The sequence below is a fragment of the Apaloderma vittatum genome, unplaced genomic scaffold, assembly GCF_000703405.1.
Source record: "Apaloderma vittatum isolate BGI_N311 unplaced genomic scaffold, ASM70340v1 scaffold20800, whole genome shotgun sequence".
NCBI classification, from domain to species: domain Eukaryota; kingdom Metazoa; phylum Chordata; class Aves; order Trogoniformes; family Trogonidae; genus Apaloderma; species Apaloderma vittatum.
This window is the reverse complement of record NW_009696473.1, coordinates 1-25,259: the sequence shown is the minus strand read 5'-3', so window position 1 is coordinate 25,259 and position 25,259 is coordinate 1. Positions and strand designations below refer to the sequence as shown.

The 25,259-nt window shown below is 36.5% G+C and overlaps 2 protein-coding genes across 2 annotated transcripts; both read left to right on the top strand.

Annotated features, from left to right (window-relative positions):
- Positions 1-96: 96 nt before the first annotated feature.
- Positions 97-8,649, top strand: MRVI1 (murine retrovirus integration site 1 homolog; the record flags this gene model as incomplete). Its single annotated transcript, XM_009875057.1, has 10 exons — positions 97-127; positions 1,152-1,292; positions 2,220-2,351; positions 3,078-3,219; positions 3,885-3,934; positions 4,476-4,583; positions 5,308-5,375; positions 6,932-7,051; positions 7,879-8,010; positions 8,409-8,649. Coding segments are annotated over 10 exons (1,165 nt in total), but the record flags the coding sequence as incomplete, so codon positions are not given.
- Positions 8,650-15,095: 6,446 nt separating this feature from the next.
- Positions 15,096-22,781, top strand: LYVE1 (lymphatic vessel endothelial hyaluronan receptor 1). Its single transcript, XM_009875046.1, has 6 exons — positions 15,096-15,165; positions 17,947-18,106; positions 18,213-18,352; positions 20,500-20,790; positions 21,791-21,869; positions 22,595-22,781. The coding sequence occupies exons 1-6, from the start codon at positions 15,096-15,098 to the stop codon at positions 22,779-22,781; spliced, it is 927 nt and encodes a 308-aa protein (XP_009873348.1).
- Positions 22,782-25,259: the final 2,478 nt, after the last annotated feature.

Here is a 25,259-nt window from a genome sequence, read left to right as displayed (position 1 = left end):
AATTGAACAACCATTGTTTTTCAATTAAATATTACAATATCTTTGTTTTTAGAAACAAAACTAACTAAAATGTAAATATCTTGATTTTATTTCTAGCTCCCCTCCACTTACTGAAAAAGAAGTTGAGGTAAGTATGTTTTAAACTCATTATTTTAGATATCCCACCAATTTAAGTAGTTATTGTAAGTCTAAGGCTATTATAATTATGTAATGGGATTTTTTTTTCAAAAAAAATATATTTGGGCAATTGTCCTAGGCAATATAAATTGTAAAAACACTTAGAGTAGGAATAAACAAAAGACATGTTTGTGCAATCTTTGTAATAGAATATATATACATTTTGAAAGTTATTATAATATACTTAAAGTAGTAGAAAAATTAGGTTTAAATGCAACCAGAAAATATATGAGTTAAATTACACTTTCCTGTTGGCCAGCAGGAGCTTTGGGGCAGTTTTTGATGATACCTTGCAGGTAGTTTACATAATGTCTGCTTTTTCAGTTCAAGCCAATAATTAGTTTTGGTAGGTTGCTCTTTAGCTTGCAGGCTTTTTTTCTTCTATTTTTTCATACACTAGTCAAGAAAAGGATCTTTACATACATAACTCAAATCTAATGGAACTGTTGATGCCTAATGCTTTGCAAAGTGTTAAACCTGAGAAATAATGCATCTGATGAAGAAAGAAATGGTGTTTAAAAGTAGGGTTCAAGGGAATAAAAATGTTAGCACTTCATCTTTTGCTGGCTTCAGTGGTAGGTGTTTATCCCTTAGGTAAAACAATGCTGATGGTGAGCTCACCCCTGGACTTCCTCTGCACAGACTATCTGTTTAAAAACCTCGGGGACCCTAGGAAGTCCAGCTAGAAAACAGATCCATTGTGATTCTGATCCTTGTGGTAGGCTGCTTCCTTCATTGTGTCTCTGCTCTGCTGATCTCCCAGAAAAATATTCAGGAAAAGAGGCAGCAACACATTCATATTTTAGAGGAAATAAAAGAAGTAATTTTTGAAACAATATCATTTAAAAAACATTTTCCTTTTCTGTATCAGTACTTATTTAAGTTTGTTAAGCACATATAACTTACATTCATAAGTTTTTGGAAATGACGTTACTGTGACACTTATTTAAAAATGCCTTTTTTAATCCAAACAGAATGTATTTGTACAACTTTCGTTGGCCTTTAGAAATGATAGTTATACCTTGGAATCTAGAATTAACCAAGCAGAGAGAGAGAGAAATCTTACTGAAGAGAATGCTGAGAAGGAACTGGAAAACTTTAAAGCAGCCATTACGGTAAGAAAACAATAATTCCTTTTCTGAACTACAGTGTACATGAAAACACACACACGTTTGAAATACATGTGACAGTGCTTGCTTATGTGTATCATAAATTCAGACCCAAGAATTCATTTTCTGCTGCCTACCACTCTGCACAGGAGAGAGCTGTCTTCATTCCTGTAGGGCAGGCACATGTTATGTGGCTCAATGACAGTTGTCTTGGTTTGCACTAAACAGAATCCATTTTGTTCAGTGATTTTACTTTTCAGCTCAGTGAAAATGTGTTCACAACGGCTAAATTTAAATACACTTTTGCTTGTGGTAACTAATTCCAAGGTGCTTTGATGCTTTACAGTGTTTATCTGAGCTATCATAGTGATAATATTAAGCCAGTGCATAAATCCGTGTATTGATTGACAAAAAATGGTTAGGAAATTGCAATTGCCATGTGATTTACAGGCCATATTATTTTTATTGCTTTTTTCCATTTGGATCTTGAGACTATGATGTCTTACTTTCCAAATAAATGAAGTATCATGGAACTGAAATAATATAAATGTCCTTCTTAACACCTTGTGCCCAGCAATTTAAAATGTTCTTTGTGTACTAGTACTAGTTCAAATAAACATACCATCTGTAAAGTTCACAGGTAGCTAGGCATGACTCATCATTAATTTCAAGAGGAAAAGCATTGCAAATGCGCAGAGCCTTCTTTAACTCCTTGCAAGGTCTGCCTGCAGCGTGCAGTGAAGCACCATTCTGAAACAGAGCAGCAGCACTCTCTAGGTTACCTGTGGTGGTAGTGATGGCACTCCCCTGGGGCTAATTTGTCCACATGTAGTTCTGCCCAGACATCCCTACCTCACTTGTGTGGCTCAGGCTACTTCATCTGAACTAAAAGTGGCAAGACATGACGATAAAGCTTATGTATTTTCATTTCAGTCTTCAGCTCACTTATGGCATCACTATGAACATCGAGAAGTTTACCAGAAGCTGTTAGAGGACATTGCTGTTCTGCGGCGTTTAGCTGCTAGACTATCTAGTCGTGCTGAGATGGTTGGAGCTGTTCGCCAGGTAAGACCATCCAGGCTTCTAACATGTATCCTGGCTGCACATGTTCACACTCTCTTTTTCAGCCATAGCTGGAGATTATATTAGCTCTTTCAATTTTATTTGCCATTTCGACAGGTTAAAGACATTGTAGTGTCAGAGAAAACACCATTTCAGTCTGGAAATAGAATCTAAACAGAAGCAAGATCACCCATGAAGCTATGCAACATCTGTGCATGTATTGTTCAGGACTATAGCTGCATCACAAGAAGCTTATTTAAAATCAATGCAGCACAAATAAGAAAACTTTTCTGTGTCAGAAAAGCTCATTTAGTTCAGTCACCTGCCTTTGGCAATAGCTTAGTCAGACAACTCTAAAGAGTATAAGATCAGGGTAAGTATAGCTGAGCACATAGCAATACCCTCCTAGTTTCGAGACTGCTGCTTCTGCCCACTAAAGGAACCGGACTGATGCCAGTGACTAAGACTGTCAAGGGTTTGAAAACATACACCATACACCATATAACTAATAAGCACACAGGCAGACTGTAGAAATAGATGACAAAATAATTTATGAGGGCATGTGCATTTGTATTCTAATTAGCTTAGGAATTTTCAGTAACAGGTACCAATATTTCTTTAAAACAGCTAATCCAGATTTAGCCATCACAAGGAGTGTGCACATAGATGTAAATGATTTGTTTGAGAAGTGTAGAGGTTACCTGAGTATTCCCCTCTTTTCTTCCTTAGGAGAAGCGCATGTCAAAGGCAACAGAAGTAATGATGCAGTATGTGGAAAATCTGAAAAGAACGTATGAAAAGGATCATGCTGAACTAATGGAGTTCAAGAAACTTGCCAATCAGAATTCTAGCAGAAGCTATGGTGCATCTGGTAATAAAAATTAAAAATAATTTAAGGGTTCATCCTGACTCTGTGTAGAGAGGTATTGGTGCTGTTAATGATAAAAAGTGAACTGTGAAGTATAAAACCTGTTCATGAAGTTCTGATCTACAGGAATAGATTTTTAAAAGTTATAAATATAACAGAAAATATTTCATATAAGCCATACTTAATGCTATGGCATAGTAATCTAAAATCACTATCACCAAATTCTGATGAGATACAATTACATTTTCTTTGGCCTCTTGCACATATGCATAGCTTCGACAGTCTTAATGCAACTGATTCTTAGCTGACAGATAATGGCAAAATTTCATTATTAAAATAATTTTTTTTGGTTTTGCAACCAATTGTTTCCTAACTTACTGGAAACTCAAATATGAAGATTTTCTTTTGCAATATCTTGTATACGGAGCCAAATAGTGAGCTTTTGCCTGATCTCTTTTTGCCTGATGGTTCAATTTTTTGCAATTATTTCAAATATCTTCTGCAGATGTAACTGAGACCAGAAGTCCATAACAGACAACTATGTAGTCCCTACAGACCTTGTACAAGTATACTGTATCTGAGTTTTAACAGATCTCTTGCTTGTATTTCGTATTATTATAGATACTCATATAATCTAAGACTGTTCTTTATCTACTCTTGTTATGCAGAGGATGGAGTACCTCGTTCCTCTAGATCCATGTCTCTTACTGTTGGAAAGGTATTTCAACAACATAAAGAACATTAAGTGAACATTTTATGCAGTGAAATTTCTTTGTCCATATGCATTCGCTTCTATAGGCTATGTTCAAAAAATAGTGCTGGTAAATTCTTAATATTTTTCATATAACTAGTGCAACTGCTTTGTAACTTTGGATTCATGACAAAGTATGACTTTGTGCAATACCGATAAAGCTTGCTGTGAAGCCATTAATAATAAAGGGACCTATTTATTTAAGAATAATTGTATTCCAGGCCACATACCTGTGCTCCAGAGAGTGGCTTAGGTCCTGTGCTTTATTCTAGTTCCACTGCAAGGAAACTGGATCAATACTTACTATGATTCAGAATACTATGATACTGCCATTATCATTATCTTAAGAATTATATCATGTTCAGGGTATCTTTAGATCAAATCGGTTCTGGGTTCTTTTTTTAAGTGGGGCTTACTTTTCAGTTAATAGCAAACTATCTTGTTTGGTTTGATGAAGTATTCTGAGTGAAAGATTATTTCAGGGGTTTTTTTCATATATTTCTCACAGAATATGCCTCGGAGGAGAGTCAGTGTTGCTGTTGTTCCTAAATTTAACTCCTTAAACATTCCTGGTCAGTCACCAACAGCTTCACCTATACCTTCAATGCCATCCCTGGTAAGTAAACCTCACATTTTAAAGATGCTACTTTTTGTCTAAATGTTAAAGATATTACATTTTTGCATAGGGCCAAACCATAGTTATTAAAAAAATGTAAGTCGATTCATTAGTTTAACTTGTTTTGTCTCCATCCCAGTGAAAGGGATGGACAAAAGCAATTGCTGTGGTGTAAGGGACATACACCTTCAGAATCTACAGCCATAAATGATCACTTTGGACACAGAGCTGAATAGCGCTAGCTGGTGATAGTTGTCCACTGTAGGAAAGAGATTTTAACTAGAAGCCAGAGAAGGTGATTGAACTGCTTCTCATCATTGCCAAAAAGTCCACTATACAGAAAAACATGTAATTAATGTACAGAAATGTATGTGGTACAGCTTCAGATGTTCTGCAATGATCTGGGATTAGTGGAACTATCCGCTCCTGCCTTGACTTTTTGTTTGTAATATTTTAATAAATTAAATGACAATCTAATCTCAACCTAAGAAATCTAAATAAATGCTTTGAAGGAAAACTGCACAGCATACCAGCTGTTCAGAGATGAGCTATGGGTAGAAGGAATGTTGCGTAAAATTCTTAGTGTGCAAGTCCATCGCTTGCTGTGGTCAGTTCATGGCTGTGGAAAGAAAACTTAAGCAGCACATTGACTCTGTAATTTTACTGAAGACTTATTTGAAATTAATTCATGGATGTAACATTTAGTGCTGTTTTTCATTTACAGTCTGAATCACCTAGCAATGGAAAGAGCAACCTAACATCTACTCCTGTTCTACCAGCACTTCTAGAAAAGTGAGTTTTCTCTAGGGCATCTCATTATCCATTAAATCCTAGTATGAAAGGAAAAACATCACATTGATTTTTGTTGTTATTAACCGCTACTGCTACTGCTTTGATCATTTAAACTGTTTACAATATCACAATAAAGTATGTGCAATGCTAATTTAAAGTTTGTTAGGATGCTTTAAACATACAAATTCAAAGTTTAAAAATATGTAGATCTCACATCAGTATAGATTATTAAATTTCATGTATATTAGGTTAGTGCTGAGGCAGGACGAAATTTATCTTATGTCATTGTTTTATCTCTGTGCTTCACAAAGAATGAAAATACGCAACAATTGGGAAAATAAAAATGGTGAACTCTGGCACTAGTTGTTACAATTCAACAGAACTCTGTGAGATTTAGACCATCTTTTGAAACTGTACTGAAAACTTGGAGAGGAAAAAAATAAAAAGTCAAAAAAAAAACCCACCACACCCTTATCAATATTTCCTATTGGATCTTAAGAAAATAAATCATGTTATCAGGTAGCAGAAGTAGAACCTGAAATTCAACTTTGAGCATAAATATTTGTGCATGGGCAAGCTGCTGTAGTAGTGTTAAATTACATAGTTTAGCAGTTTTGTATTTCTAAGCACTTCAAGCTTATGCTCACGATTTGTTGAAAGTCCAAGTGAAAAGAGTGTCTACTGTTAATGTGATTTCTTGAGAGAAAATCCATTCCCCACAGATGGTGTCAATCACGATGAATTGTTCTGCCATTGAATTTAGTGCCAGAAAAATAAAGCTTACAAAAAAGGTTAAATTCTACAGGTTGAAATAGGATCTACTGTTGAGCTTATTAAAGCTTGACTTTGATAGATTGGCTAAGTCATGCCTGTCTCATGCCTGAACTCTTTGTCTCAAACTTAAATAAATAAGGTCGGGTAAGCACTGAAGAGAGAGAGCAATAGACAACGGCTTATCTTTAGGCTAAATGCTCAAAGCTTTTTCTTAAGAGAAGTTTTAGTGACTAAAGCTACGTGTGTCTATTTTTTTAACCTGTGCATCAGTTCAGCATATAAAGTCAGGAGAGGGAAACACCTAAAAGGCAAATAAGAAAAAAGCTTTGTTAAATTAGTGTTTGGTATTATTTCTATTACTTCTGCTATTTCTATTATTTTCCTCTGATGTAGCAGGCTACAATTTTTAAGATGATTTTTAGAAAGCTGGGCAAAATGTTTTCAAGAATAACATAAATGCCATGGCTAAGCCAGGAAAAAATGCTCTTCTCTTCTTTCTTTAAAAAAGACAAAAAAAATGCAAGTTGTAATACCTTAGGAACATATTAATTAATGTTCTTAAATTACAGTATTTTGAAACTAAAATTTTGCTTAGTGTTAATTTATTTTCATTTTGAAAGATATTTTGTTTCTCTGACACACATTAAAGAAGAAATATCAGGAGTCACAAAATTGCATGTGATTGTTTTTGCTCAGTAGTATACTCGGAATGCAACATATTTCAGTGGTGTTATTTTCATTTGTCCTTTTCTTTTGTATTTTGTATTCCTTTGTGTTGGCAGTGGAAAAACTAATGGGGAGCCTGACTGTGAAACCTCTGCTTCTGTGCTGACACAGAGTGGGTTGGAAGAGATCAACCCTGAAACTAAAGCCAAGATAGAAGAGGAAGCGTATAACAAAGGGTGGGAATTATATATGTAAATATGTGTTACCAGATGAGGGCATAAACTTTTCTAATGTAGCTTTAAATGTAAAATGAGTTACATAACAGATATGAGCTCCTAGAGTATGGTCATAGTTGAAGCAATGTGGGAAACAACACAAGTGAGCTTCACTTACAGTATTTGCATCGTAGCTATTCATTTTCATACTTTATTAATGTTAGCTAAACTGTGGCAGAGAAATTATGGATCAGAGATTCCGCAGTGGGTGGGTATTCTTATGTCAATAGTGTTCAGCTTCACAATAAGGTAATCCAAAACAACTTTCTAGAAGCGTACAGGGAAATAAGTAAAGAGTAAGTATCGACTCTTGCAGGAAACTCATGTTGTTTGTGTCACAAAGTGCTTTACACAGCATGTTTTGGGGCTGTTATCAGCAAAGACAAACTTTTGATTCTCTCCTGCAGAATCCAGGAAGCCATCTATCTTTAGCATTGATTTGCACTTGTTCTCTAGGGAAAAAAGTAGCTAGAGGGTGTTCAAAATGACTGGAAAATAATAAATACTTACCAACTCCTTTGCAATATACAACAGCAGTGCTCTGCTAAGGACTATAACCTCTTTTTCAGGCTGCTAAGTTTGGTAACAGAGCTAATATCCTCTGTTAAGGAAGGATGTCTGCCGTACTCATGGTCTTTAGCTTATTTTTACTCTTGTCCAAGTTCTTCAATGCTACTATTTGTGTTTTATTGAATTGTAACGAAACATAAAGCTAATTTTTCATTATATAAGAATAGGTTTATACAGTGTGCTAGAATAAGATTTTTTTTTGTGTATATGTGTTAAAGCTATCAGGAAGGCTTGAAGAAAACCAAAGAACTTCAGGAACTGAAGGAAGAGGATGAAGAGACCCCAAAAGAAAGTCGTGACGAACATGAAGAAAGTGAAAATGAAGATGAGATAAAAACCCTGAGAAGGAGGTGAGGCAGTGTTGTAATACGTAAGTAAGAGAGGAGCCACTTTTTTCTATTTGTGGTACGCAACCAAGTGTTTTATACTATTGCCTTGACATGTTTTCTTCCAGTCTAGGGAAGCGTATTTGAATTAAGAGTGTTTTCACAGAAAGGCCTATTCTGAGCTAAGGTAGCTACAAAATGCAAGAACTTTTGTGTTTGATATTTCAATTAAAATTGTACATTGACATCAAGATGCTTCATCTTGATGGGGTTTGGTTTGGATTTGAAGTAAAAAATACTCCACAAAAGCTTTTTAGATGCCAGAATGTATCTCACCAAATATCTATGAAACCTTTCAAATTGAAAAGCTTAAGATTTTTTGCATGTGATGAATATATAACAATTTTCTCTTCATTTTACAGCAGACTTGAAGTCATCATTAATTACTTACATATACTGTACCCCAAACTGTGCAAACACTGGAATGTGGTATGGCTTGTAGTGGCTGCAATAATCATTTTTGCTGTGGTGTTGGGAATCTACCATTCATACAACTCCTGTGATGAAAAATCAGAGGGACCTGAAGGGAAGGCCAGCTGTTCTGCTGCCCGTCAGTATTCCTGGTGGAACTCAGGATTTCGACATGAGCAAAGCACTGAATAATAAAGGATGAATAATAAAGGAGCAACCATTTATTTAGGGTACCTGAGCAAGTATGCATATTAGAACACTGTTGTTAAAGGTAACGCTTGGTCATCCTTACAGCTGTTAAATGTGATCTGTTTGACAAGTGAGTTTCTCCACGCCATCAGGTTTGGGGATCCATTGTGAACACCCCTTGCCAAAATGACAATCTGATAAATAACCCTGTCTGTCCTTTTAGTGTAAATGACTGATACAAAGGAAGTAGTATTATGATATCATAAAGTCATGGTAAGGTGGTGGTAGGAATCAGCAACCAGCAAGACATTTAAAAGAATGATTTGCACAGGACATTGACATCTCTGCTATGGTTTTGCAGAAGATCATAAAAGCTGCATTTGCAGTTAGTGCTTTACTTTGCATTTCCTGAATTTATTGGTGATTGTTGAAGTACTAATGGCATTTAAATCCTTTGGGTTTTAAGAGTCTAATTCACTTCCTTATTCATGATTATTGGGTAGAAATAGAAGCTCTTCTGTGGAAGGTTGGAATATTATCAGACCAAATGCCTTGCTGGTAAAGTAATTTTATAAGAGGAATTATCTGTATGGTTATTTAAATGGAATATTAAGTACATGCATAAATGTGTTTTATGATATATTTTAATAATGGGACCACCACTTTTTTTTCTTTTTTTTTTTTTTAAATGGGATACACAAGAAAACCTAAAATGAGGTCTAGGTTGCACATAAGGTTTCTATCATAAAATAAGTCTGGGAACTTCTGATATATCAAAGGGACATGCTTTGCAACAAATTTGTGTATGCCAGAGTCAGTACTGGTTACAGAAAAAGTAGTTGCTATCTGGAAGATTACATGTGTTGCCCAAGCCCAAAACATAGCTGTCTTGGATGTGGGAAACAATCTTTAATTCTTTATTTGGGGGGGGGAAAAAAAAGTCTTCAAACCTCTGTGACCAGACTGAGCCCTACTGCTAATAGGGGAAATAGATATCCTTTGAGATCTGCACTGGGAACACAGTTCTGCGTGCAGCCAAAACCTTACCAAAGCCTAGAAGAATCGGGCATGAAAGCAGCGAGGACTTCAAAGAGGTGCACGGATTTAGCAGCTCATTTGCGAAATCTGATGTCAGGCATATAAACTGTTCTGATATGTTTGCAAAGCTAAACTATCAGGTCATGATAGATTAATCTTTTGCCCAGATTTTTCAACAGGTCTGCCTATCTGAGATTTGTGAGCAACACAAGAATACAAAAGCCTGAGATTTTCATACAAGCAATTTCAAAATGCTGAAGCATTTATCTGTAATAAAAGCCTCACCACCTAGAGCTGAAACCAAAATGCATGTCACTTAAGATATACCATGTGTACCTGCTTAACATCACTTCTGGCTGAAGTTGAACTAGCTATATGGTTGAATCTAAAAGCAATATCAAAATCAGTATGACACCTGATTGCACTCATGTCTTGCATTTTTCTGGCATTTTCTGACTGGATAACAGGTATGTTGACCGACTGAAGAATAAGTATGTCATGCATTACTGTAATTTCAGTTCAGATGCAGTTAGTATTGTTTTCATTTGATGCAAACGCTGAACCTCAAGCTCACTGTCAAAGAAAAGTTTCTAACTCAGTCAGAAACTTAATTCATGTCTGGCACTAGTAACAAATCCTGCTGGTGATTTTTGTTTGTTACATCTTTAACCACATGGTTTTTAAGAGGCATTTATATGGAGAAAGAAAAATAAAATAAAATTAAAAAAATGAGACCGATACCACTTTTTTGGGGGGAGGGAATCTATAAGCAGTTGGGAAGTTTGTTTTTTATTTTAAAGTGTATATTGTTGACGATTAGTATGCTTAAGAAAGTTCAAAAAGGATAATGGGAAAGTGTCATTTGTTTTAAAATTGTTACGAGTAAAGAATAAGACAGAAAAAGGTTTCTTGCAAATTATCTGGTATTTGGTTCAGTTGGAATATCTGACTATGAATAACTACTGTGACATTTCATGTACTTTCAATATTTTACGAAGCTCGCCAGTTGCTCTTTCAATGTTTATTTAAATCAGCCTCTTTAACTTAATACTCTGCAAATAGCATCGATAACTAATAAAGGCAATCAAAAATGAAGGTAAATAGACCAGAAGATTCAGAATCCTCTATGCCAAAAAAATTATAGCACGTATTTGATTGTGATTGGAGAAATGTTGGGCTGCACTGAGGAAAAATAGGTAACAGTGCCTATAATCTAATTACTTTACTCTTGCTTCCACCTGCACTGATGTAAGTCAAACACCTTCTTTTAAGTACATGTAGAAAGTTATTGAAATCAACAGGACTCTTGAGCTGTTGATGTTGAATTACTGGTATCAGTAGGACTTAAGCATGTGCTAACTTTTTTTGGTCAGTGAGTGAGTGAGGTCTCCGTACTCTCTTGAATTCAGCGCACTGGCATTTTGTGGACGTAGTTAGTACACAGAGGTGAATTTCCCTAAGTAGCTGTACTCATTTAAACTCTACTACTTGCATGTCTAAGGCAAGTATAAGTTAGCCACAAAGTTCTTAAGTGTTGTGGGGGATGGACTGAAACGAGGCAAGAGATTTTAATGAGGATAAAAAGGTGACGACTATTTTTTTAAAAAAATGTTGTTCTTTTTATAACTACTTTGAGCAAACTGTCCACTAAAAATAATGAACCACAATGACTAACAGCACATTAAATATTTTTGCTTCTATTTTTCAGTTAGTTAATGGAGACACATTTTTTATTAGGAAACTAGATTGAGCTAAAAAACTATTCTAAATGTAATTTTATCTATTGGGTATTAGTTTGCTTTATCTGGAAAAAACCCCAAACAACTGTGTTCAAAGATGACATGAGATAACAAGAAACAGATCTATTATTTATGTTATTAACACTGAAATAGTTTTCTTGAGGTGCAATATTTATTTTTCTGCTTTAACAAGACACATTTATTGTTTTTCCTGCACAGCACAGTTGTTTCTAGTAAAATGAATTTTAAAAGGGCACTATTTTTGTGTATCATATTTAAATTTGTAATATTGTAAGATTTTGCACAAGTGTGCCGGTATTGTACTGTATAGTATCACATACTTGAGTTTTGAAATAAAACTATAGTTTCAAAGTCTTCAATGTATCTACCTTAAGGGCTTGTTTTTTACACGTGCTCTTTGTGCATAGTAATGGCTGTGTTCTTATGAACACAGTTCTTCACCACGAGGGTGGACACGCTGGCACAGGTTGCCCAGAGAGGTGGTGGAAGCCCCATCCCTGGAAGTTTTTAAGGCCAGGCTGGATGGGGCTCTGAGCAGCCTGATCTAGTGGGAGATGTCCCTGCCCCTGGTGGGGGTTTGGAATTAGATGATCTTTAAGGTCCCTTCCAACCCTGACAATTCTATGATTCTATGAAATACATTCTGCCTTGTCTGTGCTGCATAATGCCGTGCCATGGTACACATACAAAAGATCTTGTTCTTAGTATTTCAGTTCTTTGGGAAAATGATGCAGAAACAGCAAGCAAGCAAGCTCCTCTTTCAGTAGAGCAGGTTTTTGTGAACAGGGTCATCCCTGTCCTACTCTAGAAACAAGATGAGAGGACACATATCCTGGAGAGAGTTTAACTCCTGCTGCAGAAGGAGGCTGCCGGTCACTGAGGAGGTTCAACACAGAAAGCCACAAGGGAAATCTATAACCAAAGAAGACTGAGTGAAAGGTTAGGAATTCTTTATTTTCCTCATGTTCATATAGGTCTAGGAAGCCTGGGCTTTGTGGAGAGCTGAACTGCCAGACCAGTGGGAAGGAGACAACACTCTATTGCCACAGAGAACAAAAATATCACTTCTGAATCCTGGACAGTCGGTGTCAGGAAGAAAAACTTTAGGACAGTGACAACCTTGAAAGAAATTACTGTTACCAGGAAAAAATAAATAAATCATATTTTCAACATAAGCTTTTGTTTTTTTAAACTTGTTTCCTCTCCTGTTGTTCAGGCTTCAAGGTTCCTATAGAAATTATTTTAGAGAACGATTAAGTCTGTTCACCCATATCAGAATTTTTCTTTTTAGCAATCTTCAGGAGCATTTTAAAACATGCTGGCATGAGATGCTTGGAATTTTCCTTAAAGTATTTATGTCAAATACTAATTAAACACTTGGTATAAGGCTGCTTTTCTTTTTTGCTTTTTTTTTACCACGCAAGTTATGATGAAGACCTACAAACGGGTTAAACACCTTTCGTACTGTTACAGTTCAGGTAAGTGAAAATGATCTGCCACACAGTTTTGGAACAGCTGAAATACAAAATGGAAGAAACTGAGAGAAAAAAAAAAAGGAAAAAATATAGTTATTTCAGTCTCACTTCATCATTTTTTTCCCTCTCCTAATCTGTAGTTTGCCCTTACGAAGCCACTTGAAGGAGTTTGTATTTTTGTTTGGTGTTACAAGGGTGTTTATCTCTTTTCCAGCTAAAAATGCTACTAAACATCAATAGCATGACAATTTGACTAAAGGAACTTTGCCACAGTGAGGATTATATGCACAGTGTTAAAACTGGGAAAGACAATTAGTATGTAATTTTGAAGTGTCAGAAACCCAGTTTATTATTAGTTTTCACAGTAGGAAATACTTAGCAGTTCAAGTTAAACATGGAGATGGCAAGATTTTGCTTGATGTTCTCAGTGTTTTACAGCCACAGTCTACTAGTCCATGAGAGCCGCAGAGTAACTGTTTCGGCTCCTGCATTGTACATGCAAGTGAATCCACTTAGAACTTGCTTCAGTTAGATACAGTATTCCAGATTATCATCACTTTGTAGAGGCAGGTAAGTACAATACAATAAAGGAGTGAATAGAAGTTGGAGCAAGAAATTTGTCTTTACATCTCAAGGAGCTTTGCCAACATGCAGTTCCACACCTCACCCCAAACACAACTCAATTTTAATTTCTTTATTGTGAATGGAAATATCATTTCATTAACCCACAGCATTCTGCCCTTGGCCCTGTGGGTGCCTGTCTGTTATAGGATACCCATAGCCAGGTTATATGCTGCTGTAAGAGACTGGGCCTGTGCCCAGATAAAAGTTAATACCCACTTAATATATTTTTGTGGTTACAGGACCTTGAAAACAGCCTGGGGATGTAGGACATCTAAAAGTTGGATGAATCACAAACTGTACCTAATGTAACAAAATCATCCTGTTGCAAAAAAAAAAGACTCATGCCATTCTGAACTGTATAAGCAGGTAAACTAATTTATTCCGCACTTGAGATTGGAAGGCCTCAGCTAGAGAGAAACAGTGAGTAAACTGGGGGTTCTTAGCTGAAAGAAAAGCGAGAGCAGCAATGTAACTCTTGAATCCCTAAGATTGTTGCAAAACTCAGGAGAATAAACTATTTTCCATGTCCATTTCTAACAGGAAAAGAAGTGATAGGTTTACACCTTCATATAGGTAAGTCTGTTGAGCCTAGGGAATACCTTTTAACAGTAACAGAAGCACTAGAATAGAATGTTTGAGGAAATAATAGGAATTTGTTCCTGGAAGTCTTTAAGGCATGTTAGACAAACATGTCAGAAATAACATAAATACAGCTGATGTTACTGACAGTAAAAAGAACTACCTGATCTCTTGAACTCTGTGTTTGTTGGAATCTCTCTGGAATCTCATCATTCTTTTGCTAAGACTTCCTGAAGGTTTTCTAGGTTATTGCCATGAGGATCATTTGTGTTTTCAATCCATCTGTTGGAATCATTGTGTGTTGGAGCTTCACAGAAAGCAGCAGTGAAGGGATTGGCTCCCACCTCTGTCCCTGTAGTCTCACAAGAGACCCCATTTACAGAAGTGTATCTCCAAATCTGGTCAAAACTAGGTATCATCTTATCTGTTTTTACATTGTTTTTATATTGGAACTCCAAGGCAAAAGAAGGTAGAAGTACTACATCAAGACAAATAGAATAGTGGGGAATAATGCCTTTCCAATTAAAAAAGTAGAATCCTGCCTCACATGATGTGATACAATAGAAGATTCATTTTATTTACCAGATGGATAGATAACGAGTGATGATCTGTTAAACAGTAAACCAGGAAAAAATAGCAAAAGAAAAGCTTTTTTCAAAGTATTTACTGACTTAGCAGTCTAACAATCTTATCTCCCTTCCTCAGCTGTGTTTTCTGAGTCAGCAGTAGTTAAATTTTCCAGCAACCTCTACATGAAAGAAAGTGTAAAGTGTGATTAGGGATTTCCAGGCAGTGACCTCACCTTCGGGTGGGACAGTCGATGCATTTGCTCTGACATTCTTTCTATGAAGCAGTGCAGTGACAGCTTTCAAGAAGTCATCTCAGAGGTGGTCTGACAGTATCCAATACATTAACTTTTTTTAGCACAGGAGATAAATTAGCTTGAATTTCTTAATTTTTCAAGTTGGTGACAATGGCAACTTATTTTGGAGTTACCTCAGCAGTGTTTTTTGTCTGGGTTATGACATGCATGGTTGTAACAGGTATGTAAAGTTCCACTTCTTTAAAGTGTCCTAGTTGATCAAGAATTTTTTTTTGTGTGTAAATGTGTTTCTGGCATAGGAAACCACAGGGTTTTGAGAATACAGTGCAATGAAAACTACTCTAGCATATACGGAAACTTTCATTGTTAGCCTAATTGCTGCAGAACTGCATGTTTTAATGATTTGGCATTGCATTTAGGATTAAGTTCAGAGCTATTGAAATGTTATTTTATTTTGTATTACTTAAAATACCATAGCAAACAGTTTTGTACAATCCTCAGAGAGCAAAACATGCATGAAACCAGTTCTGTGTGTCTGTGATAAAATGGTATCTTTAATGCAAAGTGTTTTACTCTGATTTGGCAATATCCTGAGGTTTTTATTTGCAGCATTGAAGGAAATGTGTGGCAGGGATCTCGCAGTTCATCTCCGGGGCAGTCATGCATGTCTCTGGCTAATACAGTGCAAAAGTTCCTATTCTGTATAAACTAGCTCTTTCAAAAAAATAACAGGGAATTGCCAACATCAACTTTATTGAAGTTTTTAGACAACCCTCCTCCCTCAAACAGTAAGACCTGCCTCTGTCACCACTGTGGTCCTGTTCAGGTGTTGTAGGACTGTGCCCTGGCCAGTGAGGACACATTCTGCCTGTGTTGTGGTCACCCTTGGCTCCTGGCTCCTCTTTCCTTGTGGAACAGCCTCATTCTTGCTGTTCCCTGACATCAGCAGCCAAAGAAAACTCCAACAAATCAGAGAGAAGGCTTGGCACAAGGCATAGAGAGAGAAACAACAGCTTCCCCAAAAAACCAACAAGAGAACTAATGCACAATAAAGCCAACACCCATAGCTTACAAAAATTGAACTGTTTTCTTCTTTTCCTATGACAACGTTGTCTTGTGAGATTTTTTGGTCTAGGGTCTTCTCATCTTTCTGAGTAAAACAAGAGTTTTCACACAAGACCAAAATCCTGAGGATGATGTCCCATTATTAGTAGGTTAACTAAATAGAGCAAAGCTTACAGTACAGCTATGTGCAGCTTGTAAAGGATTAGCCTGTCTCCTATATAATCTCAGTCATGTTTAGAATAGAGTTCTAAAGTTCAGAGATGATTTAAGAAGTGATGAAAAGGCTTGAAGGGTTTTGTTTTAAAATGCTTAGCAAATTCTAAAGTATGACTTTGGTCCATGTCCTACAGTCCCTTTTCTGATCACTTAATTTTCTGGCACTGAGTTTTTACGTTATTCTATGTATCTATCATGCAATTCTCATATAAAAATATTTGTCCTGTAATTGAATGACTAAAGACTGCAACAGTTTACCTAAATATCTAGGCACCTTTTAAGGCTTCAGTAAATTACATTCAGTCAGCTTCTCAGTTTTATTTGAAATAATTATGGTCTGGTCTACACCATATCAGGGTTAATGGATGGCTGCAGCCTCTACCACTGCTGAGATAAATTGACCCAATTCAATGATTGTTTTACCAAACATTTAAGTCCAATTAAACTAAATGTAAGGACAACAGAGATGCATCTTCTACCAGAAGCTGTTTCCAACCCCGCCACACCCAGTGGGAGAAGGAGTGAAAAGTCTGCCCTTCTTTTAGCACTTCACACAAGCTTAGCCATCTTTTTATCCCCTTACGACAGGAGTGGCTTAGCTCCTAGTTCATTCATAAAATTCAGTTTAATCCAAGAAGTCATGTTGTACATCTGCAGGCATCATCCTGCCTTGAGAATTTGTGGATTGCCTGTATTCTTGTGCACAGAGATTTTATGAAATATTCTGTCTGAAATGCATATTGAGTAAGGAAGTAACATCAGTGGCTCTTTGTTTTCTGAAATGTTTGCAATGAAACGTTGGAACATTTCATATAGCAATTACTGTATGTAACTCAAAAAGAAACAAATGTTTTTTCCAGTATGTTTCCACTGAAATAGGGAGGGAAAAGCATAATATTCTCTCTTCTTGTCAGTGTCGAATTCTGAATTCTGTCCTATGTCCCTAACACAGGTTAAGAAGGCATAATCAGAGCTAAGCCATGCATTTCCAGGTGCAGATGTCATGAATAGTGTATCAGTGGAGGCTATCCAAATATGCTGGATGAACTGCCTGGGGAGGAGGAAGGGGAAAAAGTGTCATAAATTCACCTGGCCTATTCCCTCTTTTCCTCCCACCTGCCAAGCACTCACTAAATTAAACACTTCACAGAGGCTGGGGGTTGGAAGCACTATGTCAAGCTAGGGGAAAAAAATGTTTGGGAGGAATAAGGAATGTAAAAGATGTTAAAATCTTTACATATGTATTTTCTTACTGGTATATTAATTTGATGAAAATAAATATGTATAATACTCCTCTTAGAACTCACATTTGTAAGAGTGGTGTACTGATAGAATTAGTGCCTCAGTGCAACTGTTAGTTTTATCATTGTAGTTTAAAAAAGAAAAAGGAAGAAAACCTGTCTCATTACTCTCCATTTTACATAAATAAGTATGACAAATAAGAGTGTCTTTAGTAGGAAACTGAATCCAGGTAGTAACTCAAATGCCAACTGTATATGCATTTATTCTAATAACGGCCAAATCTCTTGAAATTCTAGACTATTCTGTTAAGAAAATATGTTCTAGTTGTAAAGCATGTCTTTTTTGGTAGAAATTGGTTTTCTACTGTTCTCAAGCTAGAAACTTCTAATAATTCAGTTGAATGTGTTCTTAAATTCTTCATGAGGAATACAGGTTAATATTCAAATACTAACCTTGAATATTTATGTCTAAATTACAGGTTCCATTCCTCCATATTGCAGGATCACAGGTGTAGGAATTTATCTTGAGGAGAAAGTTAATTTCTCAGCAGCAAGTAATGCATGTAATAAACTGAATCTACAACTGGCGAGTAAAGACCAAGTTGAAAAGGCTTTGAAACATGGCTTTGAAACGTGCAGGTATAAGACATCAGTTAGTGTCTCATTACCTTTAGTTAACACTTTTGCACACATCTGAGGCTCATGATAAAGCTAATACTAAAAGGACTGATGCTTTTTATTGTAGCTATGGATGGGTGAAAGAGCGGCTGGCTGTCATTCCTCGAATAACACCCAACCAGAAATGTGGTCAGGGCAAACTTGGACTAGTGACATGGAAAGCTGAACTCTTTAAAAATTTTATGGTTTACTGCTTCAATTCCTCAGGTATGTAAGCATGACAATTACATTTTTTGGATTTTTGGTTTGGGTTGGGTTTTTTTTAATATCTGCATGGAAAAAATCATAACAAGTGAATTCTTATAACTTGTTGGCTCTTTCCCACCCAATCTTAAATCTTGTTAAGCTGTGCTTAGCTCTGTAGGGGAAAAAGTTTCCAAGAAATACAAAAGATCAATTCAGGTAGTCTGAATTATTAATCTGGTGCTGCCACAAAAGCTTCTATTGTTCTGAAATGTTGATACAATGCTCTTAATATGATTGGATGATTTAGAGTTGTTAATTTGAAAGAAAATGGGTCTAATTTTTAACCAGAGTGTCTGTGTGCGGTGAGTGTTTTCGTGCAGAAAGGCCAAGAGTGGAAAGTTGAAATTTTTTTTGATAGAATGAAATGCATCCATTAGAATACAAGCCAACAGTGTGAACAAGGCTTGGAAAGAGCAGGAAAAATGAATATCCAAGATAGGTCCGTGCAAAGATATAAAGATCTAAGACTGTCCTTGGTGGCAGGGAGGCTGGATTAAAATGATCTCTAAGATTCCTTCCAGCCTAGGCCATTCTATGATTCTATGACTGTCTCTGGTGACTGTGAACATTGGAGCTTATGAAGAGACTGAGGTTAAAGCTGCCTGGGAGAAGGCCATGCCTTCACCAGTGGGACTTCGTTCCTGAGCCGGGGCCATTTTAGTGACAGAGGGTCGGTAATAAAAGTAGTCTGCTTACAAAATATCTGACTGCTGATAAGAATGCACTGCAGAGAAAGCACTATTAAAATCTGAATTATCACCTAACCTGTAACGCTAAAAATAATATGATTGGGCTAGCTTAGTTTTTCTCTACAGTCCACAGCTTTCATTGATGAATGCACTGGTGACCTAATACTATGATAACATGCTCTAGAAGAAGGTGCTCCTATTGGTAACTGTTATTTCTTCCACTCCTATGCAACATGGTGTTTTAGTGCACAAAATATGTATAATTCTGCATCAGAAATGTTAGCTAGGTTGAGTAATGCTAAGTAGGTAGCAAGTAATTCCAAATTCCTTGCTTTGTTTATCTTTAATTCAAAAAAAGTTACACTGTTAGAGTACATAAAGTTAAGCTTGCCAAATGATTAGAAATCAATGTATATTTAACAATGGGATGATTCTGTATTCATTTATCTTAATTGCCAAACTGTTGCCTATTCTAGGTATTTCTTACCAAAAATATTTGGCAGAAGCTCATTCTGTCAGGTTTTTTTTTGTCAAAGAAATGTCAAAATCACTTGAAAACTGTAGGGAAAAAGTAAAAAGCCCCTGCCAATCAGCTTTTTATTCTGTGAATGCAACTGCGTCATCAGACTTCCCATGGGGATTCATTTGGAGAACAGTACATATGTTGTTTCCCTGTTGTAATCCACCTGTCACTTTAGTGACATTTTTATAGCTTTACAGAATATAGAACTTCATTATAAAAGAAAAATTTTCACATGAGCCTGGTTCAGAACTTGGCTTTTCCATTTACATATAAAAGTCCCTTTTCACTCACATTTTTTATATTGATAACATTCACATCATTTTAATGACTTAATATCTGAGTGTGCCTGAAGCTTGTTTCTTTCTAGCTCACATTTGAATCATGACATTTTTTTTTACTTTGCACTGGTGCCTGATTTGCCTGAAAGTTTTACGGGCTACTTTTTTTTCCAGGAAATCAAAGCAGTGTGCCAAGTATCAACAGTGCATACCTATGTTTTGAACATATACATAACATAACAGAAATATTTTTGAACCTTGGATGTGCAGCTAAGTCTCTTGCTCTGTAGGAGGTTATATTATTTTTTTATATGCATTATTGTTCTAAGTACTTTTCAGACAGGATCTTGCTGTTGGTATGCAATTACAAAATGACCACTTGCTCAAAGAAGTGTTCAGCAATGTGAGTAACGATAAGAAGTATGTAATCTGGGTTGTAGCCATGTGTGTGAAATAGACCTGATTTGGGTAAGGCTTCTGCGAATAAACAAATAATAATTTCCAGAAGGAAATGAATTTCTGGAAAGGAATGACTGAGAAACAATATGAATAACCATGTGTGTACAGTAAGTACTAAACTAACATCCAACTCTTGTGCATTTCTTTTCCCTGTTGCAGATGTTCAGATTAATTCATGTAAACCAGACCCAACTACAACCATACAACCTTCATCAAATGCAGCAACGGACTTAACTACAGGCTCTGATTTCACTGAAAACACAGCAGTGCCCAATGTGACTGAGACAGAACGATCCCTGAAAAATCTAAAATTTCGTGTAATATGTGTAACTGAAACTATACTACCAACAGAGGGGACAACTACAAAAATGCCAGAGGAATACTCAATAATTGACTTTCGTAACTACACTTCCCGTACTGCCTTTAAGAATGATGCTATTGTCTTTGGAGGTAAAGACTGCCTATGGTAGCTATTTAATCAGAAAAGCTAGTTACATAGATGTTAGTAGTAAAACTGATAACTATTATTTTTGTTTGCTACTCCAGAATCTGCTCTGATGTGGATCTGGTTTTGATATGTTCTGTTTGGAACAGGTTGCCCAGAGAGGCTATACAGACGCTCCATCCCTGGAGGTATTCAAGGTCAGGTTGGATGGGGCTCTGAGCAACATGATGTAGTGGAAGATGTCCCTGCTGACTGCAGGGGGTTGGACTAGAGGACCTTGAAAAGTCCCCTCCAACCCAAACCATTCTGTGATTCTATAGAGCTAAACCTGAAAACAGAATAACAGTGTTTGTTTTGCAAAAGCAAAGATTATAAGGCAGAGATATTTTAAATAATTAAGTAGAAGTAAGATCTTATTTTATACTTTTTGATAGTATTTTATATAAAATGGTGGAAATTCATTCCGGTTAATGTGATTTGGGGTAAATAAATTTCTGAGAAAGCCTTAGCAAACACCATGTGCTGAGAGTAATGGAAAACTCAGTATGCTCTTAAAACCAAAAAAAGCCAAGAAAGTTTTAAGGAGAATTGTTGCTCTCCAAATATGGAGGTGTTCTCTAGATACGTGGTGTGAATAAGTAATCCCAATCTAGAGCAACTGAGAAATGGACTAAATATGAGAAAAAACATCCTAACTGTAAGGCCAGTTAATGACAAAAATGTGTTCTCTGTGCAGGTTGTAAAAACTCTCCAATGAGCAGATTAGGGATCTAATTAGGGAACTCATCTGTCAGGGATTGCCTAAATATCTACTTTAGTCTCTTTTGAAAAAATTAGCAGGAATAACTAACCTTTTGAAATTCCCAATACCTCTGTTGTTGAGTTGACACTTATGTACCTCTTACAGTAGGCTGTTTTTACAAGAATCTGGATTACTGCCCAGGAGCCTTTAGAAAGTCAGAAGTATATGTAAAAACTCTATGCTTACCTCACTTTTATCTCTAGGTATCCCCACTGCACTTCTTGTATTGGCAATCACCTTCTTCATTATTTCAGTTATTCTAGCAGTCTGCTATGTCAAAAAGTAAGTGTTATTATTTTTTTCTCCTGTACTGGTAGAGTACAACCAGTAATATTTTAAATATGTAGCTAAAGAGCACAGAAGTAATGATAATGACATAAGCGTAGCACAAAGAACAAAATCTTAAACCCTGTCATTGTGCAGATAAAGTTTGCTGTTGCTGTTGCCAGTCTCTGCTTTAGAAAAGGAATTAAAGATAAATATTTTTGATTAGTCAGTCGTGCCTAGTGTGAAACATTTCCAACTACGCCAAAATAGCAACACTGAAGTGTGCACCTGGTTGTATATAACCCTGTTTATGCAGTTTTATTCTTGTTTTTTACTATGTCATACTCAAGGTAAAAGTTTTTATTCTTGGACTATAATTGTGTTCAGAAAAATAACTGTTGAGATCAGTTGTCATACATAAATATCTTCAACATAGTGCATCATTCAAATGTATTCAAAAGTTGTGTGCATTGCTCACTTCCTAGCCCAGATAGCTTTATCATTATGTACCACGAATCCTGAATATACATTGTCTATTTTTAAAAAAAATACAAAAATAGTTCTTTTAAAAGCACACTGCTTGAAAAAACACAATGATCTAGCATGCTACTATTCTCTGTGAGACTTTTGCTTGAGTATGACAAAAAAAGGTAAATTCTAGATATTTTTCACTTTATTTCTTGAGTGATACTACCAAATGATGTGTGTTTCTGCTTTACTAACCTTTTTTCTATTTAAAGGTACAAGAATACCTTCCTATTTTCAAACAAGAATCAGCAAAAAGAAATGGTTGAAACTACTGCTCTCAAAGAGGCTAAGTCAAATGACCAAACACCCGAAAAGGAAACAAAAAATAATGGGAAAAATGTAGAAGAGTCTAAAACCAAGCCTGAGGCCACTGTAAAATGTCTAGAAGCAGAAGTCTAAGGGGAAGAATGTACACTCCTTGATAGAAAAGTAAAATGAAGAATACAGAACTTAGCAATGCTTTTAAACATGGGTGATTGTAAATACTCATGAATGTTTTCTCTGTCTTAACGTAAGAAAACTTGTTTTAAAAATAATTACATCTTTAGCTATAAATGCTCTTGCAGAAGAACATGGTATCTTATTTACTTGAAATAAATGAAAAAATCCATACTACAGCTCATTTTTCATCTTTAATAAAGTCATTAGGAACACGCTATTAACTACATGCAGTGTGTTAATTATTTGCACAGACTTCAGGTCAATGTAGAACAAAAAAGGGTTTTTTAATCTGGCTGCAGGATATCTGCTAACTTCATGTCTAAAATAAAATGATACTGCACTGTCATTCAAATACCCAAGGAAGGGTACAAAAATGCTGATGTTCATATATATGCAGCACTGAATAACTTTCTTAAATGTCTTCATCATATCATAATTTACTGTTTTATTTATTAAAACCTGTCTCATTTTTCTGGATCAAATATTTGACAGGGAGGAAAAATGAACTGTATCTCAACAGTTATATTTAAGATCTTTTGTGTCTATTTAAGTGTGGTTTTCATAATAAAGATCTCAAATGGCATGGGACGTTTACAGTAGTTCATAAAAATTAAAGTGTGTCAGATACAGTTGGCTGGACAATTTATTCTCATGTAAACGCAGTTAAGGAATTCCTTCCCTTACAAAGCAGTGGAGTAAGGCCGTGTATCTCTCCTGGCAAGCTGAATGAAAGCACTCTGTGCTGTGTGAGCAGTGAGAGCGGACAGCAGAAAAGGCTATCGGGAAGAGCCACAGCCAACACTTGTCATGATGCTGTCAGAATAGCAACCAGGTTTAAGGACACAGACAACACTAGTGGATTCCAGGTAATTTTGGACCTTTTTGTGACACTGCAATTTCGTGTCCACCTCTCTTTTCCATGTTCTAGAGATCAGAAATTACCTATTTCCCTATTCATTTCAACATCACTAAGAAATAATTATCTATCAATTCTCTCCCTCTCCTACTAATATCACCTCTATTCCACAGGTATCAACTTCCTTTTCTCTCAGATTGTCTCACTCACACCTAAAGAAATTTGGAAACCCTCTGAAAGTTTGTTGCTTCTGGTTTAGATCTAAATGAGGGCTTTTTCCCGCTGAAGTGTTTACTTTCTAAAAAACTATACTAGCTGATATATTAAGATATTACCTTAACATATAAATGCCTTGTTTTATCCCGCACCTTAAAAACTCAGCTCTTCTGACATTCACACTAACACCTGGCCAATGCATGTAGTTTGATCTGTCCCTCCTTTCCATTACCCATTTTATGCCAACACTACGAAAACTGAAAGGAACCTGTTACACTGTTCTGTATGTAACAAAATCTAGCTATAAGTACTACTCAACAGGTACTGTATATGATATTGTCTGTATAGGATGAGAACTACTCAGTCACATTTGAATTGGATAGCACAAAATGTTCTTGCTCATTGTTTGGTAGAATTGCAAGGGATGTACCACTACAGAGTAAACAGGAAACACTTATTTAAGTTCTAGGCAGAAAGTGACAAAACCTCAAGCCCTTAACTGGTGGTAGCAGAAACTTCAGAGAACTGCATTGTGTTTCTCACTTCTCTCAAGTGTTGTGCATTGGGTTTTTTGCTTTATGCTCAAGTATCTTGGACAAATAATTCATTTTACCTAGCAGCAGACCGGGGTTTGTATTAGTCATTTGACAGTAACGCTACTCAGATTCCCACACTGAGGCTACAGATGTTTGCTGACCTTAGGCGAAAAGGGTGGTTGGCCTGCAGGAAATACATCAAGGTTCCCAGTCCAGCCCCATCCCTGGCTGGAATTACAGAGGTGCCTTTATCGTGGGAAGTACGTGTGTCTATGTGTGAACAGAAGCAACAGGAAGGGGAAGTACTACTCCTTTTCTCCTCTTTAAATTAAAAAACAAAACAAAAGAAAAACCAAACAAAAAAAAGCTCTAGAATTAAACCTTGAAGCACCAGGATGCAGATAAACTAGAGGATGTTCAAGGATTTCTGTTCCTAAATGGCCTGTTACCAATTGTAAGTGCCGAGTGTTTTTTGTAGCAAGGTCAGTGATCGTCGACCTTGGCCACATGCACATCCTCCAGGCACCCCGGGGCGCTCCCCGATCCGGCTGCCATGGCAGGGTGGGGGGTGTTCTGCACCAGCAGTTTCTGGCCTGTGATGATCCCAAGGCAGGCACTGGGACTCCATTAAGTAGCATCTATATCGCTATTTATTACAGGTAACAGAGGACAGCAAAGGTAGGCTTGCATCCTTTCAGACGCCTGGACCCCTGAGCTTTGCAGCACTGAAGGGGCCTCTGCGGAAAAGCTACCCCGTGTTGGTCCCTCGAGCTATCACAGCATTCTTCTTAAAGGAAGCCAACTCCGTTCACCATTTCTACTGCAGAG